This window comes from Aedes aegypti, chromosome 2 (genome assembly GCF_002204515.2).
Source record: "Aedes aegypti strain LVP_AGWG chromosome 2, AaegL5.0 Primary Assembly, whole genome shotgun sequence".
NCBI lineage: Eukaryota > Metazoa > Arthropoda > Insecta > Diptera > Culicidae > Aedes > Aedes aegypti.
Window position 1 is genome coordinate 275,754,048 of NC_035108.1, and position 20,141 is coordinate 275,774,188.

At 39.4% G+C, this 20,141-nt stretch overlaps 1 protein-coding gene across 2 annotated transcripts; it reads right to left on the minus strand.

Annotated features, from left to right (window-relative positions):
- Positions 1–550: 550 nt before the first annotated feature.
- On the minus strand, positions 551–2,330 carry LOC5572654 (glycerate kinase). Of its 2 annotated transcripts, none has more exons than XM_021845131.1 (2): positions 2,220–2,330; positions 551–2,159 (listed from the first exon to the last, which is right to left on the minus strand). In XM_021845131.1, exon 2 carries the CDS (start codon positions 2,108–2,110, stop codon positions 575–577), a length of 1,536 nt encoding a protein of 511 aa, XP_021700823.1. In that variant the 5' UTR covers positions 2,111–2,159; positions 2,220–2,330; the 3' UTR covers positions 551–574. The 2 variants fall into 2 exon arrangements, with proteins under 2 accessions (XP_021700823.1, XP_001654154.1); XM_001654104.2 differs by having other exon boundaries at positions 551–2,067; positions 2,220–2,329.
- Between the last annotated feature and the right edge of the window lie 17,811 nt (positions 2,331–20,141).

Below are 20,141 nucleotides of genomic sequence, written 5' to 3' on the forward strand. Positions count from 1 at the left end.
GAGGAGAAACAGAAAGAACAGCCTATGATCAAACGAAGGAAAAATCTCTTATGAAAATTTAAGCAAGTGCGATGCAAACAATTTTCATATTAGTCTAACTACAAACAACTGCTGATGATTTAAAGAAGGTAAAATTCCCAATTAAAATATAAGCTAAATTATTTCTCATAGTAACGAAACCAGTATAACTCGAAAGAATAGTCTTTAAGCATAGAAGGAAGAACTTCTAATGAAACCATCAAAAACTGGATCCCTATCATACCGTTGGTAGCCCCAGATGAAACAACCATGATCTTTGAGTCTTGATGCAATGAGTGGAGTTCACAACTTAGTCCTAAATTAACGGGTCAATTTTATCATTATCTTGGAGCATTTATATAGTGACAAACATGACGTCCCGTCACATCATTAAGTCAATTAATTAGGTAATCAATTATTGAGTAACCTAACCTAACTTAAAGAATCTTACACATACTTAAGTGTTGTAGTAATTTGATAATTTTTTTGCTCGTGGCTTCTGGTATGGTTTCAAATTGAAAGGCAGAAAAAGTATATTTACAAAAAAAAATTCAATTTACTTCTTATTCCATGGTATGTACAACATATGCAAATCCATTACGTTCGTGCCGGTATGTCCCGTCACGATATGATACTTTCCATTTCCTACCAATTTGTAGAAAGTGTTCGAATCATTATCTTCGATAAAGCCCAAAACGAACTTTTGACTAGCCATTGCATTAAACTGCTCCACTACTCCGGCTCCTCCAATGGCTCCAGCTGCCTCCGTTGGCCCATCGATTCCATCCGTACCGGCCGAGAGTAGTATCACGTCCTGAAGAGATGGATCCTGCTTCTGCCAGCATTCCAGACTGAATCTTAAGGCGAGTTCCTGATTCCTTCCTCCCGAGCCGTGACCTTGCACCACCACAGTGGGCTCTCCTCCGGCAACAAGTAGCAAGTCCTTTCTAGGGTTGTTCGATATTATTTCGGCCAGTTCTGTAGCTTTTGAACTGTCGTAGTGAAGTGACTTTCCTAACTGAGCTACAGTTTTTATGAAAGCATGTTTTTCTGTAGAGTTGTCCTGGAATTTTCTTATGTTAGCTGCTAATTCTGCGTAGGCTTTGCCTAGAGGTGCAACGTTTCCTTGTACACTGGATGTTAGTGGCAAAGCGACAATTCCAGTCTTTGATGCTTCACTGACGACACACTCGATTGCAATTTTGTTAGAACCAATTAAGTGTATATCGCCTGGGACCTTACTTCTCTTGGGATCCGAATGGTGGATAATTTTTACAACAGAATGTGGCATTTTATCACTCAGATGGTATTTCTCCAAGATATTCAATGCTGCTTTGTTGGTAACGTTAGCTTGAACAGTCGGACCACTTGCAATCAGCGGAATTGGATCACCAACGATGTCGGAAATTATAAAACTGAGTAATTTGTGCGAGTGCTTGGCAGCCAAAGCCAACTTTCCTCCTTTGACGTCTGATAGTAGAATTCTCACAACATTTAGTTCTTCGATAGATGCTCCCGCAGAAGCTAGTAGTTTTATAACAGAAAGTATCTCGTCTAAAGTAACAGGAGTTTTTGGCAGTGGAAGTAAGGCCGAACCTCCTCCGGACACCAGAACGCACAGGATGTCATCGTCTGTCATTCCTTCAGCAAGGCATTTGATTTTTCTGGCAGCTTCTACAGCTTTAACGTCTGGAAGATTATTCCGAGCACCCTCGATGACAACGATGTTTGTGCTTTTGCTTAGTTGAAATTCGAAGTCATCTTTGAACCGTTCAAGGGTTCCTATCGGAATGCTTATACAACCACTGGCCAATCTTTCGCCAAGTATACGGTCAATCTGAACCGCCATTCCCAAAACTGCTTTACCAAAACCCACTACATGGTAGCGTTTACCCGGAATGTGGAGTTGTTCCTTGATGGAGTCATCTCGCAGGAACGATTCAAACAGAGCCTTCGGTTTGACAGAGTTGACGGCTCCGAGGAACAACGCTTTCAGGGTATTGATGTGGGGATCCATAGCACCACTCACGTGCAAACTTCGATATCCAACTGATATCAGTTTTGAACGTTTTCGAAGCAATGATGATAACATGAATATGCGAAGAGGTTGAATAGATTATTAGGCTGTACAAATGAGCAATCTAAAATAGAACAATGCATCTTAAACATCGTATCAATAGTTTGAAAGCTCCGATACTTACCGAAATTCTTGAGATAAGATAGTGACTACTGGTGATGCCTACTTTGAATATAACTAGACTCCAATTGCTGGTAATATAAACACCGATAAGATATTCTAAGCAAAACATTGTATTTCATTTGCGGGTATCGTGAGCCCATGCAGCAAAATCATATCATTCTCAACCGAACGAAGAGAGAAATGAACAAAATTAGCTACAACTTTCGGGCTTTGGCGTAAGCTTGAAAGAGCGCCATCTCTCGTTGATTTTCGATGGACAAATTCGAATTGGAAATTGGGTTTGAAAATCTCATTAGATATTTGTTTTCGGGAAAAGGAGAAGTAATGCAGAACTTTTAACTGAACATGCTTTTAAGGTGAAGATGAATCGAAGCCAAAGTTAAAATTTTCAAGAGCACGGATCTGGAGAATCAAACACCCGTTTGAGCTGAAAACTTAATCGATTGGTCACCACCAGCTAGAGACCAATCGATTAAGTTTTCAGCTTAAACGGATGTTTGGTTCTCCAGATCCGTACTCTTGAAAATTTTAGCTTTGGATTCGATTCATCTACACCTTAAGAATAACTTTTAATTATCAATACTTCCAAAACAATTGGACTAGGAGGAATTTCTTTGAGGACAGCATGTCGCACAGTGCTTCGTGCCTTGGACAAAAGTCAAAAAATCAACTTTCATCTTCGATCGAATCAAGTAGGCCATGATGTTAACACATGTTTTGAGCGTGTAGTACAGATACTAAAGAGTTCGTGCGCTTTTCAAAACAAACCAAAACACCACGTGTTGACAAGTTGTTTTATCATTATATATTATTCATTGTTTTCGTGTCGATCTAATCCCTCTTCAATTCGCTTTATTCTCATTCTAATTATTTTTTTAAAGTGAAAACCGTTATGGACCGTGTTGAAACAAGTAAGTAGGAGTCATTCCATTTAATTGTCTGGGATGTATTCTAACAGTTGTAGAAAAAGATGCTTCTGAGCTATAAGCTCTTTAATACAGAAGAAAATTAAAACACTAAATCTTATTTTTGCCCATACAAAAAAGTACCTCAAAGTACCTTTCTGAAATCCAATTTTACAGGAAAAATCATAAATGAGTTATATTTTGGATTCACACATTAAAAATTTTGGATTTGGTGGTGGATCCGGATTTAGGTCTGAATTTGTTAGGGTAGCTAAAGTATTTCAAAATGAGAATAAAGAGAGAAAAGCAAACAACCTCATCAAAAACTTTCAAAAACCAATGGAACATTGATCTTTTTGATAAAATATATCACGGGTGTATGTTTGGACACTATCGTGGACATTTTGGGAACATGTTCACCGGAAATCGGTTCCGGTAGGGACCCTAATCGAACACTTTCAGAATATCATCCATTGATATCTCTCGAAGATTCAAATTCATGATTTTTCAACTAGAATTGAGTGAATATCATGTCATAAATTATAAAGTCTCGCATAATTTCTGATCCTGCCCTAAAAGCCATTGGTAATCAAGTATGTAGCTCGTTGTTACTGAGCAAACGAATGGATTTACAAGTTATTGCACAATGCTACTATGAAAAGAAGATGCCCATTGGTGATAGTTTGAATTTTGGTCCATTCCTTTGCTTAATAACAACGAGCTACACACATGGTTACCAATGGCTTTGAGGGCGAGATCACAAATTGTGTGAGATGTGGTTCTGACCATTTTCCAACCTAGTGACAGGTTCCGATAAGGCTCTTAATGGCCGATTTAAAAACTTCTTCTACCGGTGTCGTATGATGGCTTGAATTTAATAATTTTTCAGAAGAGAATTGACATCATCTCATATCCTTACCCTTCTTTCTGGCGTAACGTAACAAATCAGAGCCTATTTCTTAGATTACTGTTTCGTGAGCACTTTCCCATTATTGACCTCAGAACTTTCTTCAACAATTGTCATTTTTTTGCATTTGTATACAACACTCTCCTAACTGAAACAAGTAATACATTCCGTCAAATATACAAATTTACAATGAATTTTCAAAATGTTCGATAAAGTTTTTTGCATACCCCCATCATTTCAATTTAGAAGTAGCCTAGGTACCCCAACTAAATCAGACCTAAATTTAAAACCGTCACCGAACTCAAAGTTCTTAATGCATGCTTCAAATATAACTCATTTGTGTTTTCACCAGTGAATAAATTGTCACCCAACACGCAGCAACAAAGACATTGTCATCTCCTATTCTTGTTGCAACAATTTTATTTCGCAACATCAGTTTATCATCACTTGAACAGAATATGACAAAGATCGATCACCACGTGCGCAGCGATTTTCTGGACTTCGCATTGCAATTTTCTAGAACTTTTCCTGTGTTGGTAAACATTGGCACATTATCGAACAGCATGCATACAACAAATTTGGTTTTATGTTTGAAATAACTGATTATTCGCAAGTTGAAAAGGTTGCAACAATGTTGTGCGCTGTGATTTTCATGACAATTTTGCTTTTGATTGTATCCCTATCCGCAAAAGTATGGATAAACAGGTTGTGAGCAAGCTTGCTTTGTTGTTTGTTTTTCGTCTCTTTTGATGACAATTTGATTCACTGGTTTTCACCGAAAATTTCATCAAAATCGATCAAACGACGACTAACTATAAATTTCGAAGTTGGCACCCAGCATTGTAAGGTTTAATTTGATTGGCGATTCTTTCGAGTTTCAGCGTGAATTCAGAATGATCAAATGTTCCATCTTTTTATTGCTCACCGTACTTTCTGGTTCACCACCCTGAAGACATTTCTTGCACCTTTCTGAACTGCATCACCTTTCGGTAAAAAGTGTCATTCGTGGAACTTGCGTATGAAAAAAAGTATCCAAATCAACAAAGTAATGTTACTCATTACATTACATTACATTGGCATTGTGTTGGGGGCCTATTATAATTCGGAATAATACGTGATTACTTTTTTTAAAGTTTGTTTCATCGTCAAATTTAGGGTTTCCAATTATCCTGGAAATGGACTGTAAGGAAAATGAGAAACAATTTCCATTTCGCGGAAATACCCGGCAAACTGGGAAATTGTCAAAAAAGTTATTTAAAAAAATCAAGCAAATCTGATGCATTTTTAATATAAATGAAGTTTCCTTATTGTATTCATTCATTTATTTAGTTAACATCTACACAGATAACACTGAATCAACAATTTCACGCCACAATACTCGGTTCGTGGCCGCATCTCTCCATCCTCGGTTCTGCCCCACGCTCGCCAAATCGATACGCACTTGATCCGCCCACCTAGCTCGCTGCGCTCCACGCCTTCTTGTACCAACCGGATCCGAAGCGAACACCATCTTTGCAGGGTTGCTGTCCGGCATTCTTGCAACATGCCCTGCCCATCGTATCCTTCCAGCTTTGGCCACCTTCTGGATACTGGGTTCGCCGTAGAGTTGGGCGAGCTCGTGGTTCATCCTTCGCCGCCACACACCGTTCTCCTGCACACCGCCGAAGATCGTCCTAAGCACCCGACGTTCGAAGACTCCAAGTGCTTGCAGGTCCTCCTCGAGCATCGTCCACGTTTCATGCCCGTAGAGGACTACCGGCCTTATGAGCGTTTTGTACATGGTACATTTGGTGCGGGCGTGAATCTTCTTTGACCGCAGCTTCTTCTGGAGGGCATAGTAGGCCCGACTTCCACTGATGATGCGCCTCCGTATTTCACGGCTAACGTTATTGTCAGCCGTCAGCAAGGATCCAAGGTAGACGAACTCGTCGACCACCTCGAACGTATCCCCGTCTATCGTAACACTGCTACCTAGGCGAGCCCTGTCGCGCTCGGCCCCACCAGCTAGCATGTACTTTGTCTTGGCCGCATTCACCACCAGTCCAACTTTTGCTGCCTCGCGTTTCAGGTGGGTGTACAGGTCTGCCACCTTTTCAAATGTTCGGCCGACGATGTCCATATCATCCGCGAAGCAAACAAATTGACTGGATCTCGTAAAAATCGTACCCCGGCTGTTAAGCCCGGCTCTCCGCATAACACCTTCTAGCGCAATATTGAACAACAGGCACGAAAGTCCATCACCTTGTCGTAGTCCCCGGTGGAATCCAAACGAACTGGAGTGTTCGCCTGAAACCTTCACACAATTTTGCACACCTTCTATCGTCGCTCTTATCAGTCTCGTGAGCTTCCCGGGAAAGCTGTTCTCGTCCATGATTTTCCATAGCTCTACGCGGTCGATACTGTCGCATGCCGCCTTGAAATCGATGAAAAGGTGATGCGTTGGGACCTGGTATTCACGACATTTTTGGAGGATTTGCCGTACAGTAAAGATCTGGTCCGTTGTCGATCGGCCGTCAACAAAGCTGGCTTGATAACTTCTCACGAACTCGTTTACTACGGGTGACAAACGACGGAAGATGATCTGGGATAGTACTTTGTAGGCCGCATTCAGAATGGTGATCGCTCGAAAGTTCTCAAGTCTAACTTGTCGCCTTTCTTGTAGATGGGGCAGATTACCCCTTCCTTCCACTCCTCCGGTAGCTGTTCTGTTTCCCAGATTGTGCCTATCAGCCGGTGCAGACAAATGGCCAGCCTTTCCGGACCCATCTTTATGAGTTTAGCTCCGATACCATCCTTACCAGCAGCTTTATTGTTCTTGAGCTGGTGAATGGCATCCTTAACCTCCCTCAAAGTGGGGGCTGGTTGGTTTCCATCTTCCGCAGTACTGACGAAGGCATTTCCTCCGTTGTCCCGTCCTTCATTGCCTGTGCTCTCAGCACCATTCAAGTGTTCGTCGAAGTGCTGCTTCCACCTTTCGATCACCTCACGCTCGTCCGTCAGAATGCTCCCATCCTTATCCCTGCACATCTCGGCTCGCGGCACGAAGCCGTTGCGGGATGCGTTGAGCTTCTGATAGAACCTAGGCGTTTCCTGAGACCGGCACAGCTGTTCCATCTCCTCGCACTCCGTCTCCTCCAGGCGGCGTTTTTTCTCCCGAAAGAGGCGGGTCTGCTGTTGCCGTTTCCGTTTATAGCGTTCCACGTTCTGCCGGGTCCCTTGCTGCAGCATGACCGACCGCGCTGCATTCTTCTCCTCCAAAACCTCCTGGCACTCCACGTCGAACCAATCGTTCCGTCGACACCGTCCCACGTACCCAACGTTACTCTCAGTTGCATCGTTGATGGCTGCTTTTACTGTTCTCGAGCAGTTCTCAAGAGGGGCTTCGTCCAGCTCACCCTCTTCCGGTAATGCAGCCTCGAGTTGCTGCGCGTATGCCGCTGCGACATCCGGTTGCTTGAGCCGCTTTAGGTCATACCGGGGCGGCCGTCGGTACCGTACGTTGTTAACGACGGAGAGTTTTGGGCGCAGTTTGACCATCACCAGATAGTGGTCAGAGTCGATGTTAACGCCACGATAGGTCCTGACGTCGATAATGTCGGAGAAGTGCCGACCATCAATCAGAACGTGGTCGATTTGCGATTCTGTTTGCTGTGGTGATCTCCAGGTGTATCGATACGGAAGGCTGTGCTGGAAGTAGGTGCTACGAATGGCCATATTCTTGGAGGCGGCAAAATCAATTAGTCGTAGGCCGTTTTCGTTCGTCAGCCGGTGGGCGCTGAACTTTCCAATCGTCGGTCTGAATTCCTCCTCCTGGCCAACCTGAGCGTTTAGATCTCCTATGATGATTTTGACGTCGTGGCTTGGGCAACTGTCGTACTCGCGTTCAAGCTGCGCGTAAAAAGCGTCTTTATCATCATCAGTGCTTCCGGAGTGAGGGCTGTGCACGTTTATTATGCTGAAGTTGAAGAACCGGCCTTTGATCCTCAACTTGCACATTCTCTCATTGATCGGCCACCACCCGATCACGCGCCTCTGCATATCACCCATCACTATAAAAGCTGTTCCCAGCTCATGTGTATTGCCGCAGCTCTGGTAGATGGTATGGTTACCTCTAAACGTTCGCACCATTGATCCCTTCCAACACACTTCCTGCAACGCTACGATGCCGAATCCACGGTCCTTCAGCACGTCGGCGAGTATGCGTGTGCTCCCGATGAAGTTGAGAGATTTACAGTTCCACGTACCGAGCTTCCAATCGCTAGTCCCTTTACGTCGCTGTGGTCTTCGCCGATTGTCCCGGTTCGTATTCTCTCGTTGATTATTCGTTGCTTGATTTTTTTACGGCTGGCTTGCAGGGCCTGACACCAACCCCCTAGATTTCCGGAGGACCATTCCCCCTAAATGTTCGGAGGACCATAGTGCGCAGTTTAGCTTAGAGTCCTTCTCTGGCACTCGGACGATGATCAGCCGCCCCTGACATGGGGAACAGACGCTGTTGTGAGCCGCTCCTAACATGGAGTACAAACGCTCAAGGTTTGCAGAAGCAAAAGCAAAAGCAAACCCCCCCTTCCCTGTCAGCATACGACCAAAGTTCCCACCGGGGGTTGGTTACCCGATCTTCCCTAAGGTTACTCGTACCCCGGCCAGTACCGCGAGGAGGTAGGGATAGGAGTTGCTGGGCAAGAGGCTAAGGACCTCACAAAGGGGTCTATTTTATTCCTTCAGGTACGCGAGGTACCAATGGTACGCCATGCCCAGCCATTTACCAACCATTCAAACTTTAAAGTCTCCACTAAATCAACGCGATTATTTTCGGCGACAGCTACAAATAATCGCCGTGATTTTGCTGATGCTTTGCTGCATGCACAGTTCGATGAGCGTGACTAAGCCACAGCGACGCGATTCCGCTACGAATTTCGTCGCGACAGTCTAGATGATTCCATTTTAGAGTGCTTGCAGCGACATAACAACAAAACCGCGGAGATTATTTGTTGCTGTCGCTGGAAAAGAAATCGCATTGATTTGGGGGAGCCTTAACTCTTCATTTACCAAGGGAGTGAAAAATTACGCCAACTACCAAGGTCCAAAAAAGTAGGAAGTGCAACTTTGAACATGCATATCTCTGTCGTTTTTCAAGCGATTAAAAAAAAAAATCAACAATGGAACCGGACACTATTCAAAATTGATATTCATTTTTTGAAATAGATGCATCTACCAAAAAATATTAAGCAAAAGGCACTTCCTAGTTTAAAAAACCGCAATTTTTCCACAAATTCGACAATTAAACAAAATTTAAAGCGATGACATGTAGTTTTTTCGACATGACATTGATTGTGAAAGTCAAGTGAACATGCTCGAGTAAAAAAACACAACCACACAAAAAACGTATTTCTTGAGCTTTTTTGTCTGAAAATTAAAATTAAAGGCTATGACACTTAGTTTTTTCGGCATGAATTATTTTTTGGAAGTCAAGTGAACATTTTTGAGCAGAATGAAATTTGTGATAACAGTTAAAATTTCTTTCACCCACAATACTACGAAAAACCCAATTTTTTTGCCCTTTTTGCCTGTTACTCAATATTCAACGTCAAGTGAACATGATTTAGTAAAAAAAAAAATGAAATTCCGATAACACTCAAAATTTATTTTACCCAGAAAACTACACAAAACGTAATTCCTGAGCTTTTTTGTCTGTAAATCCAAACTGAAGACTATGATATGTAGTTTTCTCGGCATAAATCTATTTGCAGAAGTCAAGTAAATGTGTTAGAGTAGAAAAAAAATGTCTTGACTCAAAATTGTTTTTAACCTAGAAAACAACCCAAAATCCTGAGTTTGTTCGTCTGTAATTAAAAACTCAAGGCCTTGACGTGAAGTTTTTTTCGGCAATCAACATCTTTTAGAAGCCACGTGAATATGTTTGAGCAGAAATTGACATTTTTGATTACACTCAAATTTTCCTACAATGTTGATTTACCGTTTTTGTGTTGTTGGGTAAAATAAATTTTGAGTGTAATCGGATATTTATTGTTTTAATCAAACATGTGCGCTTGACTTGACTTGACAATCAATTTAACAGCGAAAAACCTAAATGTCATCACATTGAATTTTTAGTTACAGGCAAACGGCTCCATAAAATAGGGGGTTTCCTTATATTTCAGGTAAAAAATGTTTTGAGTGTAATCAAAAATTTAAATTTCTGCTCAAAAATGTTCACTTGACTTTTACATGTTAATTTATGCCGAGAAAACTACATGTTTTTATTTACAGACGAACAAACTCGGGGAATAAGTTGCCTATGTTGTTTACTGCCCATACTCGCAATACAGTCCCATTTGGAAAATCATCATGTCGAGAAAAACGCATCTGAACCTTATTGCAAAATTTTTCGTAACGCCGCTGGTGGCGACATAAAATTCTGGTGGCATTACTAAGCACATTATCATTACAGTATAAGAAAATGGTCAACGAATAAAATATTGTTGATGCAATGATTTAACTGTATAAATCCAAGATAAAAGCAGGTGGGACTCGTTATCCGAGTACTTTTCTCATCAAATGCAAATATACCCGCATACCAGTCCCATTACTTGGGACTCGCTTACTTTGTTATCGCGCACATTGACACATTTGTTGGCAAGTTTACTACATCTTCCAAAGCACTTTTCCTTTTGCTATAATTAGTGCTATCATCTTTTAATTGCAATATTTCCTTTAAAATAATCAACTATACGGTGGAGGTGGTGACAGTGTTCAGTTCGACCAGTCGACGATACCAGTGGTGATGTGCGTATGCCCATGTAGGCCCAAAAAGCTTTCCCCTCCATGTCGTTTGAAGATTAACCTACCGGAGGCGGAGATTTCGTTACTAATTGACCAGAGGACGAGAGATGTGACAGGTATAGCTTTGACTTGGAGGAAAGCTATTTATTTTATGTTTTGTTTAGACTTTCTTAAGAATTAAAAACTTACAATGTTTCAATCATCAATATCACCAGAAGCATTCTGGAAAAAAATGAAGTCATGTAAAGCAAAAACAAAAACTACATTTTCATGGAATAAAGTTGACTTACAATACTCAAATTAGTAGTATTTCTTTTTCTTTTGAAATGAAAACTACGACGCAAGATTACAGGAATCATAACAGGAAAGAGTTGGCTTGAATTTCATCGTAATCTACTAGTGGGACTGTTATGCGGGTACTTTCAATGTGGGACGCACATAGTTTGGTATTTTTTTCGCATTTTGTCCATACAAAGATACAATTTTAGATATGCTACCAAGAAGTACACTAATAATAAGTACGATTCATGAAGAAAACTGAAAAATGATGAAAATTCAAATGGGACTGTTATGCGAGTATGGGCAGTTTAGTAGGTAAACACAATTTTGAGTGTAGTCAAAAAATTATTTTTTTCTAGTCTACAGATTTCACTTGTGTCGAAAAAACTACATGTCATGCCAGCAATTAAAATTTACGACAAAAAAGCTCAAGAAATACGTTTTTTTGTGTAGTTTTCTGGGTAAAATAAGATCTGAGTGTTATCGGAAATTATTTTATTTCACTCAAACATGTTCACTTGACTTTCACAATCAATTTCATGTTGAAAAAAGTATATGTCATCGCTTTGAATTTTAAGTTACAGGCAAACGGATCAAACAAATTTCGTAATGTTTATTGTTTGATTTGAAGAGTTCTAACTTTGGATTTGATCTAAACAGATGCGAGTTAGTGTCGAGGTAAGATACAAGACTTGCATTTTAAATATTGAGGGCTCAAATCTGGGTCAGGCGGAATCGCTTATTTTAACTTTTTTTTTATTTCATATAAAAACATGCAAATCAAACATGTAGTGCCAATCCAAGTGCAAAACTATTGATAGCATCGTGCTTATTTTTTACCGTGCCAAAATGAACATCAATCTTGAATAGTGTTCGATTCCATTGTTGAAAATTGTTTGAAAATCGCTTCGAAAACTAGAAAGATATGTACGGTCAAAGTTGCACTTCAGACTCTCTGAGGGGGGTTGGGAGTACAGGTGTTAAATGAGCATCGCGAATTAACCATGATTTCATTTGTCAATGAATTTAGAATATAATGGTTTAAGGACAAAAGGTCAAAAGACAAAAGGTCGAGAGGACAAAAGGTCGAAAAGACAAAAGGTCGAAAGTGATTTGCTTGGTGGGAAATTTCTCCTTCTTTGAAAAAAGATTTTCGACCTTTTGTTCCTTCTTATTTGTTCTTCGACCTTTTGTCCTTTCGACCTTTTGTCTTTCGACTTGTTGTCTTTCGACCTATTATCATGGATTCAGATATAATACAACAAAGAATCAAGCAAACATGTAGTCTGCTATTGATTGATGAAATAGAAAAACAAAACAAAAAGGAAGACTAGCTTATTGGGATTCGAATGCGTCATAGAGTGTTTCAATAGGGTAACCACTGTTTATTTTGTTCTCAAACGCTAACAGTTGACGCCAGCGGCAAAAATTACAGACAACAACCTTTCGAACATTCAGTTTCTCTTACCGGCCGCCAAGCGGCGACACTGATGTTTGTATTCTACTCACTGTTCGCGCTACGCTGGATTCTAAAATTTCTCAAACTTTCAGCACAAGCGCATGGAAGAATGGTAGTCGGAGAACTGTCAAAACGTATGGAAAATAATGAAAATCGTTAATTGCTTGCAATTAGGAAACTGAATAAAAAAAGTAGTGATTAGAAATCAAGTGTGAAGTGAATACATAACTTTTTGTGTATAGTTCATCTTCCGTGGTGCTTTCTTTGCTTCAGGATTTTGTTTTTACTACCATTGCAAAAGAGCCATCTATTGCCTTTTCAGTTTTGATTATCGCCCTATTGGACGTGTAATCATAGAGATATGGACAAAACTCTTTTGTATGTTTTTAAGGGGCTGAACTCAAACTTTTGCACGGGAGTGTATATTGCAAAACAAATGTTATTTGGTCAAGTTTGTAACTCTGTTCAGTTCTCGAGTGGCAAACATGAACAAACAAGAGATTGTTGTATGTTTGTCCATCGTGTACTGACTTTTGGCAAATAAATGACAAACGGCAAACATTGACCAAACGTCTGAAACGTCAAATACCCAAATATTTGTACACTTGGCTGATAGATTTAGCAATAGCTTCCAAAGGAAAAAATCAAATAAAACCAATATACCAAAACTTCAATTTTTTAATCCTTATTTTGCATTTAATATTAATATTTATAATGAGCTCCTATACATGCCATAAATTCTTTTGTTCTTTCGACTTTAACTATGTGCCGTGTATTGGTGCTGTCGCGCTAAAAGTCAAACGTTTTATAGCATGCATAGGCTTTTATTCATGTATAGGAGAACTCAGGGTAATTTGCCCAAAATCGCTAAAAACGTATAAAAACGTTAATTATATAATTGGGCCATTCGCAAGCTTTTAGAATATTTACAATACTTAAAGTGAGTAAAATTACTCACGAGTGAGTTAGTGGTAGTCAAAAACTCACTCACGAGTATGAGTTGCAAAGCTAAAACTCACGTTTGAGAGTTCAAGCTGTACAACGCATTCTCGCGAATGAGTTTTCAGAGATTACTCACGAGTTTCCCAACACTGCAGGTGAGTTGACATTTTGAGAAAGCTGATTTCTTACTCTAAGATGCATATCTAGAGGGTGCCAGTTGATTTTTTTTTTGTTTAACCCCTCTACCGGCAGCTTCATTTTTTACTGCAAAAAATATATTCAAATCGCAATAACTTATTTGTTTCTTGATACTTTTGCACCAATTTTTCACAAGTTTTCAAAAAACTCTTCTATTTTGAGAATTCATGTCTATATTGTTCATTGGTGATTTTGTTTTGAAGATATTCCAATGTTCTTTGGGGGACCTACCCTCTCCATACAAAATATCTTTGGCGGCAATTTTGTTGTACGTTAATTTATTAAAATAATAAAATGTGGGCTTTACAATGCCTGGTAATAAGGAGCTTCTCTGAATAAATCATACAAATCGGTTCAGTATTCTTGGAGAAATCTGAAAATTATGATATGAGGTTTTTTGAAGTTTTCAAGATCTTTATTTGGCCAGCGCGGTACCAGAAACATAAATGCTCATTATTCAAAGGCGGCTGCCCCAAATTGCTTCATTTATTCACAACATCCGAATACGATAAAAATCTGTAGTCTGAGAAATTTACATGGGTTATGGCTACGCATCGGTCCCCTAGGATTTTTGGAATATCTCCAGATCCAGATGACTAAAAATCAATAACGACACATATTCTTAAACTAGAGAGTTTTTTTAGAGCTTGTGAAAAATGGTGCAAAAATATCAAGAAACAAAAAAGTTATCGCGATTTGCGGTAAAAAATGAAGCTGCTGGTATACTGCCTATAACTGCAAACGACAAAAGTAGTCATTGAGTAAATGGAATACCAAGTGTGCATTTTATGGCAGTATGGGAGGAAACTAAAATTTCTAGAAATTACCAGGAACTCCAAAGTGCTTATTTGAGACTGATATTTTGTACAACTCATATCGCATACTAGGTGAATAGTCAGAAAATAGTTCTGATAGAAATTTCATTTATACACAAGAGGTTTTTGACATCGAAAACAGCAATCTACACCAGTGTGCTACGTTGGCAACGGTGCACAGTGGCGCATGGCCGGACAAAACCTCAAAAATTCATGTTCTCAAAATCACTCGTCAATATTTTTTATAGACTTCTATACTATTGAGCGACAATTTCTCAAAATTTGAGATTGATCTGTTCTGTTTTCGATTTTTGGCAGCATCGTTAGTGTGGGAAAGTCAGCTAAGTTGGACTGCTCGAAATTCATCAACTATGATTCACCTAGCAAACTTCAAACAGCTGTATCTCAACGAAATCATAACCGTTTGAGGCTCAATAGGTTCCATTTGAAAGCGTAGTTATAAGCCTTAGTTTTGGCTATAATTATATAAATTTTAACATATCAAGTTGTTATTTGTAGCAAAAAAAGTTTCAAACAATCTTTCTCCAAAATTTTGTTAAATTTTCAAAACTTCGTACGTTTTATGTGAAGTGTTTCGGAAAAATGAGTCACTCACTATGAAGCAGCTAATCATCCATACTTTCAAACGTGCAATAGTTTTTCTTGCCCCTCTTTGCCCCTAGAGGTGAAAATTCCATTTTTATTTTATATTATAATTTATCGATTTCATCATTCAAATCTATATTATTTTTCATAATTCGTTTGAAACTTTAGTGGAATTACTAAAAGGAAGTTAAATTTGTATCTCTAGTTTGGGTTTATCCACAAATTTCTGCATTACAACAAAAAAAATTGTAGTAATAGCCTTTTTATACGATTAGATGAAAAAAAAAAATATTTGGACCAATTTCACAAGAAAATCGAATTTTCAATTTGACTGTTATTTCCAACGGGATGACATCAGGTATGCAAGATAATTATTAGATTACCATTATCAAGCATTTTGAGACGTATTTGAGGTTTTGTCCAACCTTTGTATGAAGGACCGCCACTGTGCGGTGGTTAGTCATAAAGTCATTTAGCATAACGGTCGTTTGGCATAATGAGTCTAAAACCAAGGATTACATAAGGTGACACTATTTTTTCATTTCTTTCATCACGTCTATAGAAGTAGCCATTTTTGAATTATATCAAATTTAATGTTAAAAATATTAATTCACAGATAAAATAGGCCATTTTTTATTAGTTATTCGCGATTAATAAATCGATAAATCACGAATTATGGACGTCTAAATATTTCATAGTTTTTCACTATAATTTGTATATACCTTCAAAAGCACAAGAATTACAAACTTGCAATGTTACGCAAAAATGTGTATAATTACTTCCTCTACAACTCTTCTGAAGAACACACTCATGAAAATCTGAAAACAAAAATGTTAGATCAATATATACTTATTTTCTATTGTCCACAATAAGTTACAATTTTCAGAACCATTTACTTAGCTCAAATAAGGAGTTGGATCAAAAGTGGCTTCAACAACTGAAGGTATCGAACGTATAAAATCGACGCTAACATGTCGATTTTTTCCTGCTAACATGTCGATTCGGACCATTGTGCAAGGTTTCAACAAATATGGAAAATGAATATGAAACATAAATTTTAGTCAGTATTCTATTTGAACATAATTTTTATCTGTTACTTTCTTTTTACTAGAGACGAATTGGAAGCATACTAAGCTAATTTACCGTGCCGTCACCATTTCAATATCTTTCTGATGAAAGATTTTCAATCGTCGACGATATGGATAAATTCTTCAAACGCCTTGTCTCGAACATTTGCCTATGTCAAATGATAAAATGGATTTATTCCTAAAGCGTTGGAGTCTTAAACATATTCTAGTGTAAGCGGCTCATTCTTGAGAGGGCTTCATCCCATTACCCCGAACGCCACTACCCCGAATGGGTCACTACTCCGAAAGCCATAACCCCGAATGGGCCATTACTCCGAATGGGCCATTACCCCGAACGCCACTACCCCGAATGAGCCATTACCCCGAATAGTATGAGATACAGCGCAACATCTTGTTTTGCGGGCAAAAATGCGTCTCTAATGAAAATTGGTAATTAATGGCGAGTGAAATTCGTAAGTAATATTTTTTTCTTTATTAACGAGATTTTTAGCCCTGGGCTTGTTCATCTCGGAACCAACGGCTTTACTTCTCTTACGAAGGAAGTCGTCACTACAATTTTTTTGTCAGTGACTATCTAGGGGATGGGATTCGATCCCAGGTCCTCGGCGTGAGAGGCGTGTGTTCTAACCGCTACACCAGGTCCGACCCCTCGTAAGTAAAATGTTCATCATGTATTTTCCCTTCTTTTAAATGTCAGCTATTTTTTTCCACATATCTTGTTGGCAACTATATTCTTCTCATTCTTTCTGTGACAGTGCCTGTTTATCAGCTCAGTGGGTACTTTCGCAGTTCAAGGGTTCATTCACAAACTTCATTACACCAAATATTGCCGTTTTGGACACCTACCCACCCCCTCGTATCATTTTTGTATGGAAATTTTACATATTGTGTATGGGCTATAGCATTTTGAGGACAATCAACAATGTTTGCCCCCTTCAGCGTTACGAAATTTGCGAATGGGCTTTTAATAAAATAAGCCTTTTATTGATTGAGACCTTTCCTTGTCAATTTACCATTCTTGTACATGTGCCTCTAGGCCCAGGGATGTCAAGGAAATGTTCAATGCATAAGTTCCGCCACCGGAAGAATTCGAACCTACAACCCTCAATATGGTCTTGGTGAACAGCTGCGTGATCACCGATATTTGGACTTCTTGCTGGTGTTCATATTTCAATTTTGTTTTTTAACAAATATTTTCCTTACTTTGTCATAGCATCACGTTGTTATAGTGATAATTTACGTCATAGCTGCAAACATTGCACTAGAATTTTGCCCTCCTTTCTTAAATTGGCAGTTCTTTAAGGTTTTCATTGAATAAGCTAATCACTAATACTTCCAAATAGAACAGTTTTTTTTAAAGGAATATATCATGATATATTTACTAAAGTGAATCCTGTTATAATTCTAATAAGAATTTTTTCCTTTCCTTTATCTTCTTGTATTAAAATAGACAGGTCTCTTATGGATTTGCTCACCACACCAAAAATGTGGTTGTATCATTGAAATTCAAATTAATGATCTCTCAATCCAACGAAAGGTTTCACTGTAGCGGTTAGAGGCCGCCGTTTTTCTAGCATGTACAAGTGTATTAACGTTTCCTTGCTATAGCGGAACGGTTGTCTATAAGATTGATCGTTAAGCGGGTTTCATAGAACAACACTTGCAGCAACTACCTCAGGGTGATCTTCCATTACCATCGTCTACGGAACAGGTCCTTACGCACCATTTGTTCATCGATTTCAAGGCGGCATACCATAGTATCGACCGCGTAGAGCTATGGAAAATCATGGACGAGAACAGCTTTCCCGGGAAGCTCACAAGATTGATCAGAGCAACGATGAACGGTGTGCAAAACTGCGTGAAGATCTCGGGCGAACACTCCAGTTCGTTCGAGTCTCGGCGGGGACTACGGCAGGGCGATGGACTTTCGTGCCTGTTGTTCAATATTGCGCTTGAAGGTGTTATGCGCAGAGCCGGACTTAACAGTCGAGGCACGATTTTCACGAGATCCGGACAATTTGTTTGCTTCGCGGACGACATGGATATTATTGGGAGAAAATCTGAAACGGTGGCAGATTTGTTCACCCGCCTAAAACGCGAAGCAACAAGAGTCGGGCTAATGGTGAATGCGTCGAAAACAAAGTACATGCTGGTTGGCGGAACTGAGCGCGACAGGACCCGCCTAGGAAGCAGTGTTACGATAGACGGATATATCTTCGAGGTGGTGGACGAGTTCGTCTACCTCGGATCCTTGTTGACTGCCATACGATACGTGAATGCGAAAATGGCCACTTTGGTAACGAAAGCTCCTAGTTAATAACTGTGGAAATGTTCATAAGACCATTAAGCTGAGAAGCAGGCTCTTTCCCAGTGAGGACGTAATGCCAAGAAGAAGAAGAAGTTGGTATTGATCTAAGTTGTCTCTTACTAAAGAAACCAACTTCTTCTTCAGAATATTCTTATAGATCACTGTGTATATTTTGTATTAAACTTTTACAAGGAAAAAGGAACATACAACTTTTTTAAGATCTCCTCCACCCTCTGATACAAAACAAATTAACACTTTAAACGATTGAAGGGAGAAGAGTATCGTCAGAGTATGCGACGATCAAACGCTTTTTTGTTGACCTTTAGGCAGCAACACCTTTAACTAGTCTTGCTTTAGTACATTATTTAGGCTAGTGAAAATATATATGTTAACAAATTTTTTGCTTTTATGTTTGTGTGGTATGTCATTTTCAGAAAGTGACCCGTTAGCTTTCGTCAATAGGTCCAAGAAAAATCGAAGACAGGGGTCCACACAAGGATCGACATGGTACCAATAAGTTTAAAAGCCGCACTGAGAAGTACTATTCCATTGTTTCAGGTAGCTTCAAAACTTCCATCAGCGTAAAGGATTTGTGGACACACAGCATGAGAGTACGATGCGCACCTTATTGTTTTTATTATTACAGTTAACTTTCCATAAATCGATATTAAAGGGACATTGAGTAAGGAACATATCGAGGTAAAACACAATTTTGGCTCAAGGGTTCATTAAGGTAGCTATGAAAAACAACTTTTACGATTGATCTATAACTCAATTTCAAGATACGGAACATCGATTTTTGAAGAGTTGACTGTTGCATCAAAGGGTTTATAATCTATAAAGCCGAACATTTTTAAGCAGCTTATTATCCTTATCTTTAATTAAATAAATCTCTTCAAAACACATTTTGCGATGGTACCACTATCTCCAACTATCATTGAAACAATTCATCCTCTGCCATGTGTTTGAAGAGCGTGTGGAGGTTTTTTAAAGGAAAATATCACTTTGATAAGAGTAGCCGGCAGAAGACAAAACGGTTCACAAATCGTCCAGATACTTATTCAATTAAACCACCGATAATGACACCGCAAAGCAAACTAGTTCCTGTCCACGATAAATTTTAATTAGAAAATAAAGTAATCAAACTACTGTCACACTTTCAGTACGCAAATAATTAGCATTATTTGACTAAGACATGGAGGGTGGGAGCTGCTCCGAACCAGTTAACTATTCTGATGCCTTACAATATAGTTTGTCTAGCGCATACTATATACTTCTGAACTACCCGGTCAACGACTGCTCCATTGTTTACATAGAGCTGTAGACTAGCAATTATATCCCAACCTGATCCAGGGTAGGGTCAAGTTCAAAGCCCAGATTCAAACCAAATGCCGGCATCAATTCGGTCTCAGCTGACAGCACCTACTGATAATGCCTTTGCCCTAACGGTAGTTATCTTGTTCCTGGCGACAAATTCGCCGGATTACCAGACAACGCCAATATGCTGCTGAAACGGTAAAGATCACTTCAACGAAAAAGGAGGAAGGGTTCGGCAAGTGCTTGCCAAATTATCGCCAGTATTTACGTTCGGCGAGCCTCATTTGCATAAAAAACTAATTAAAGCCCTGCATCG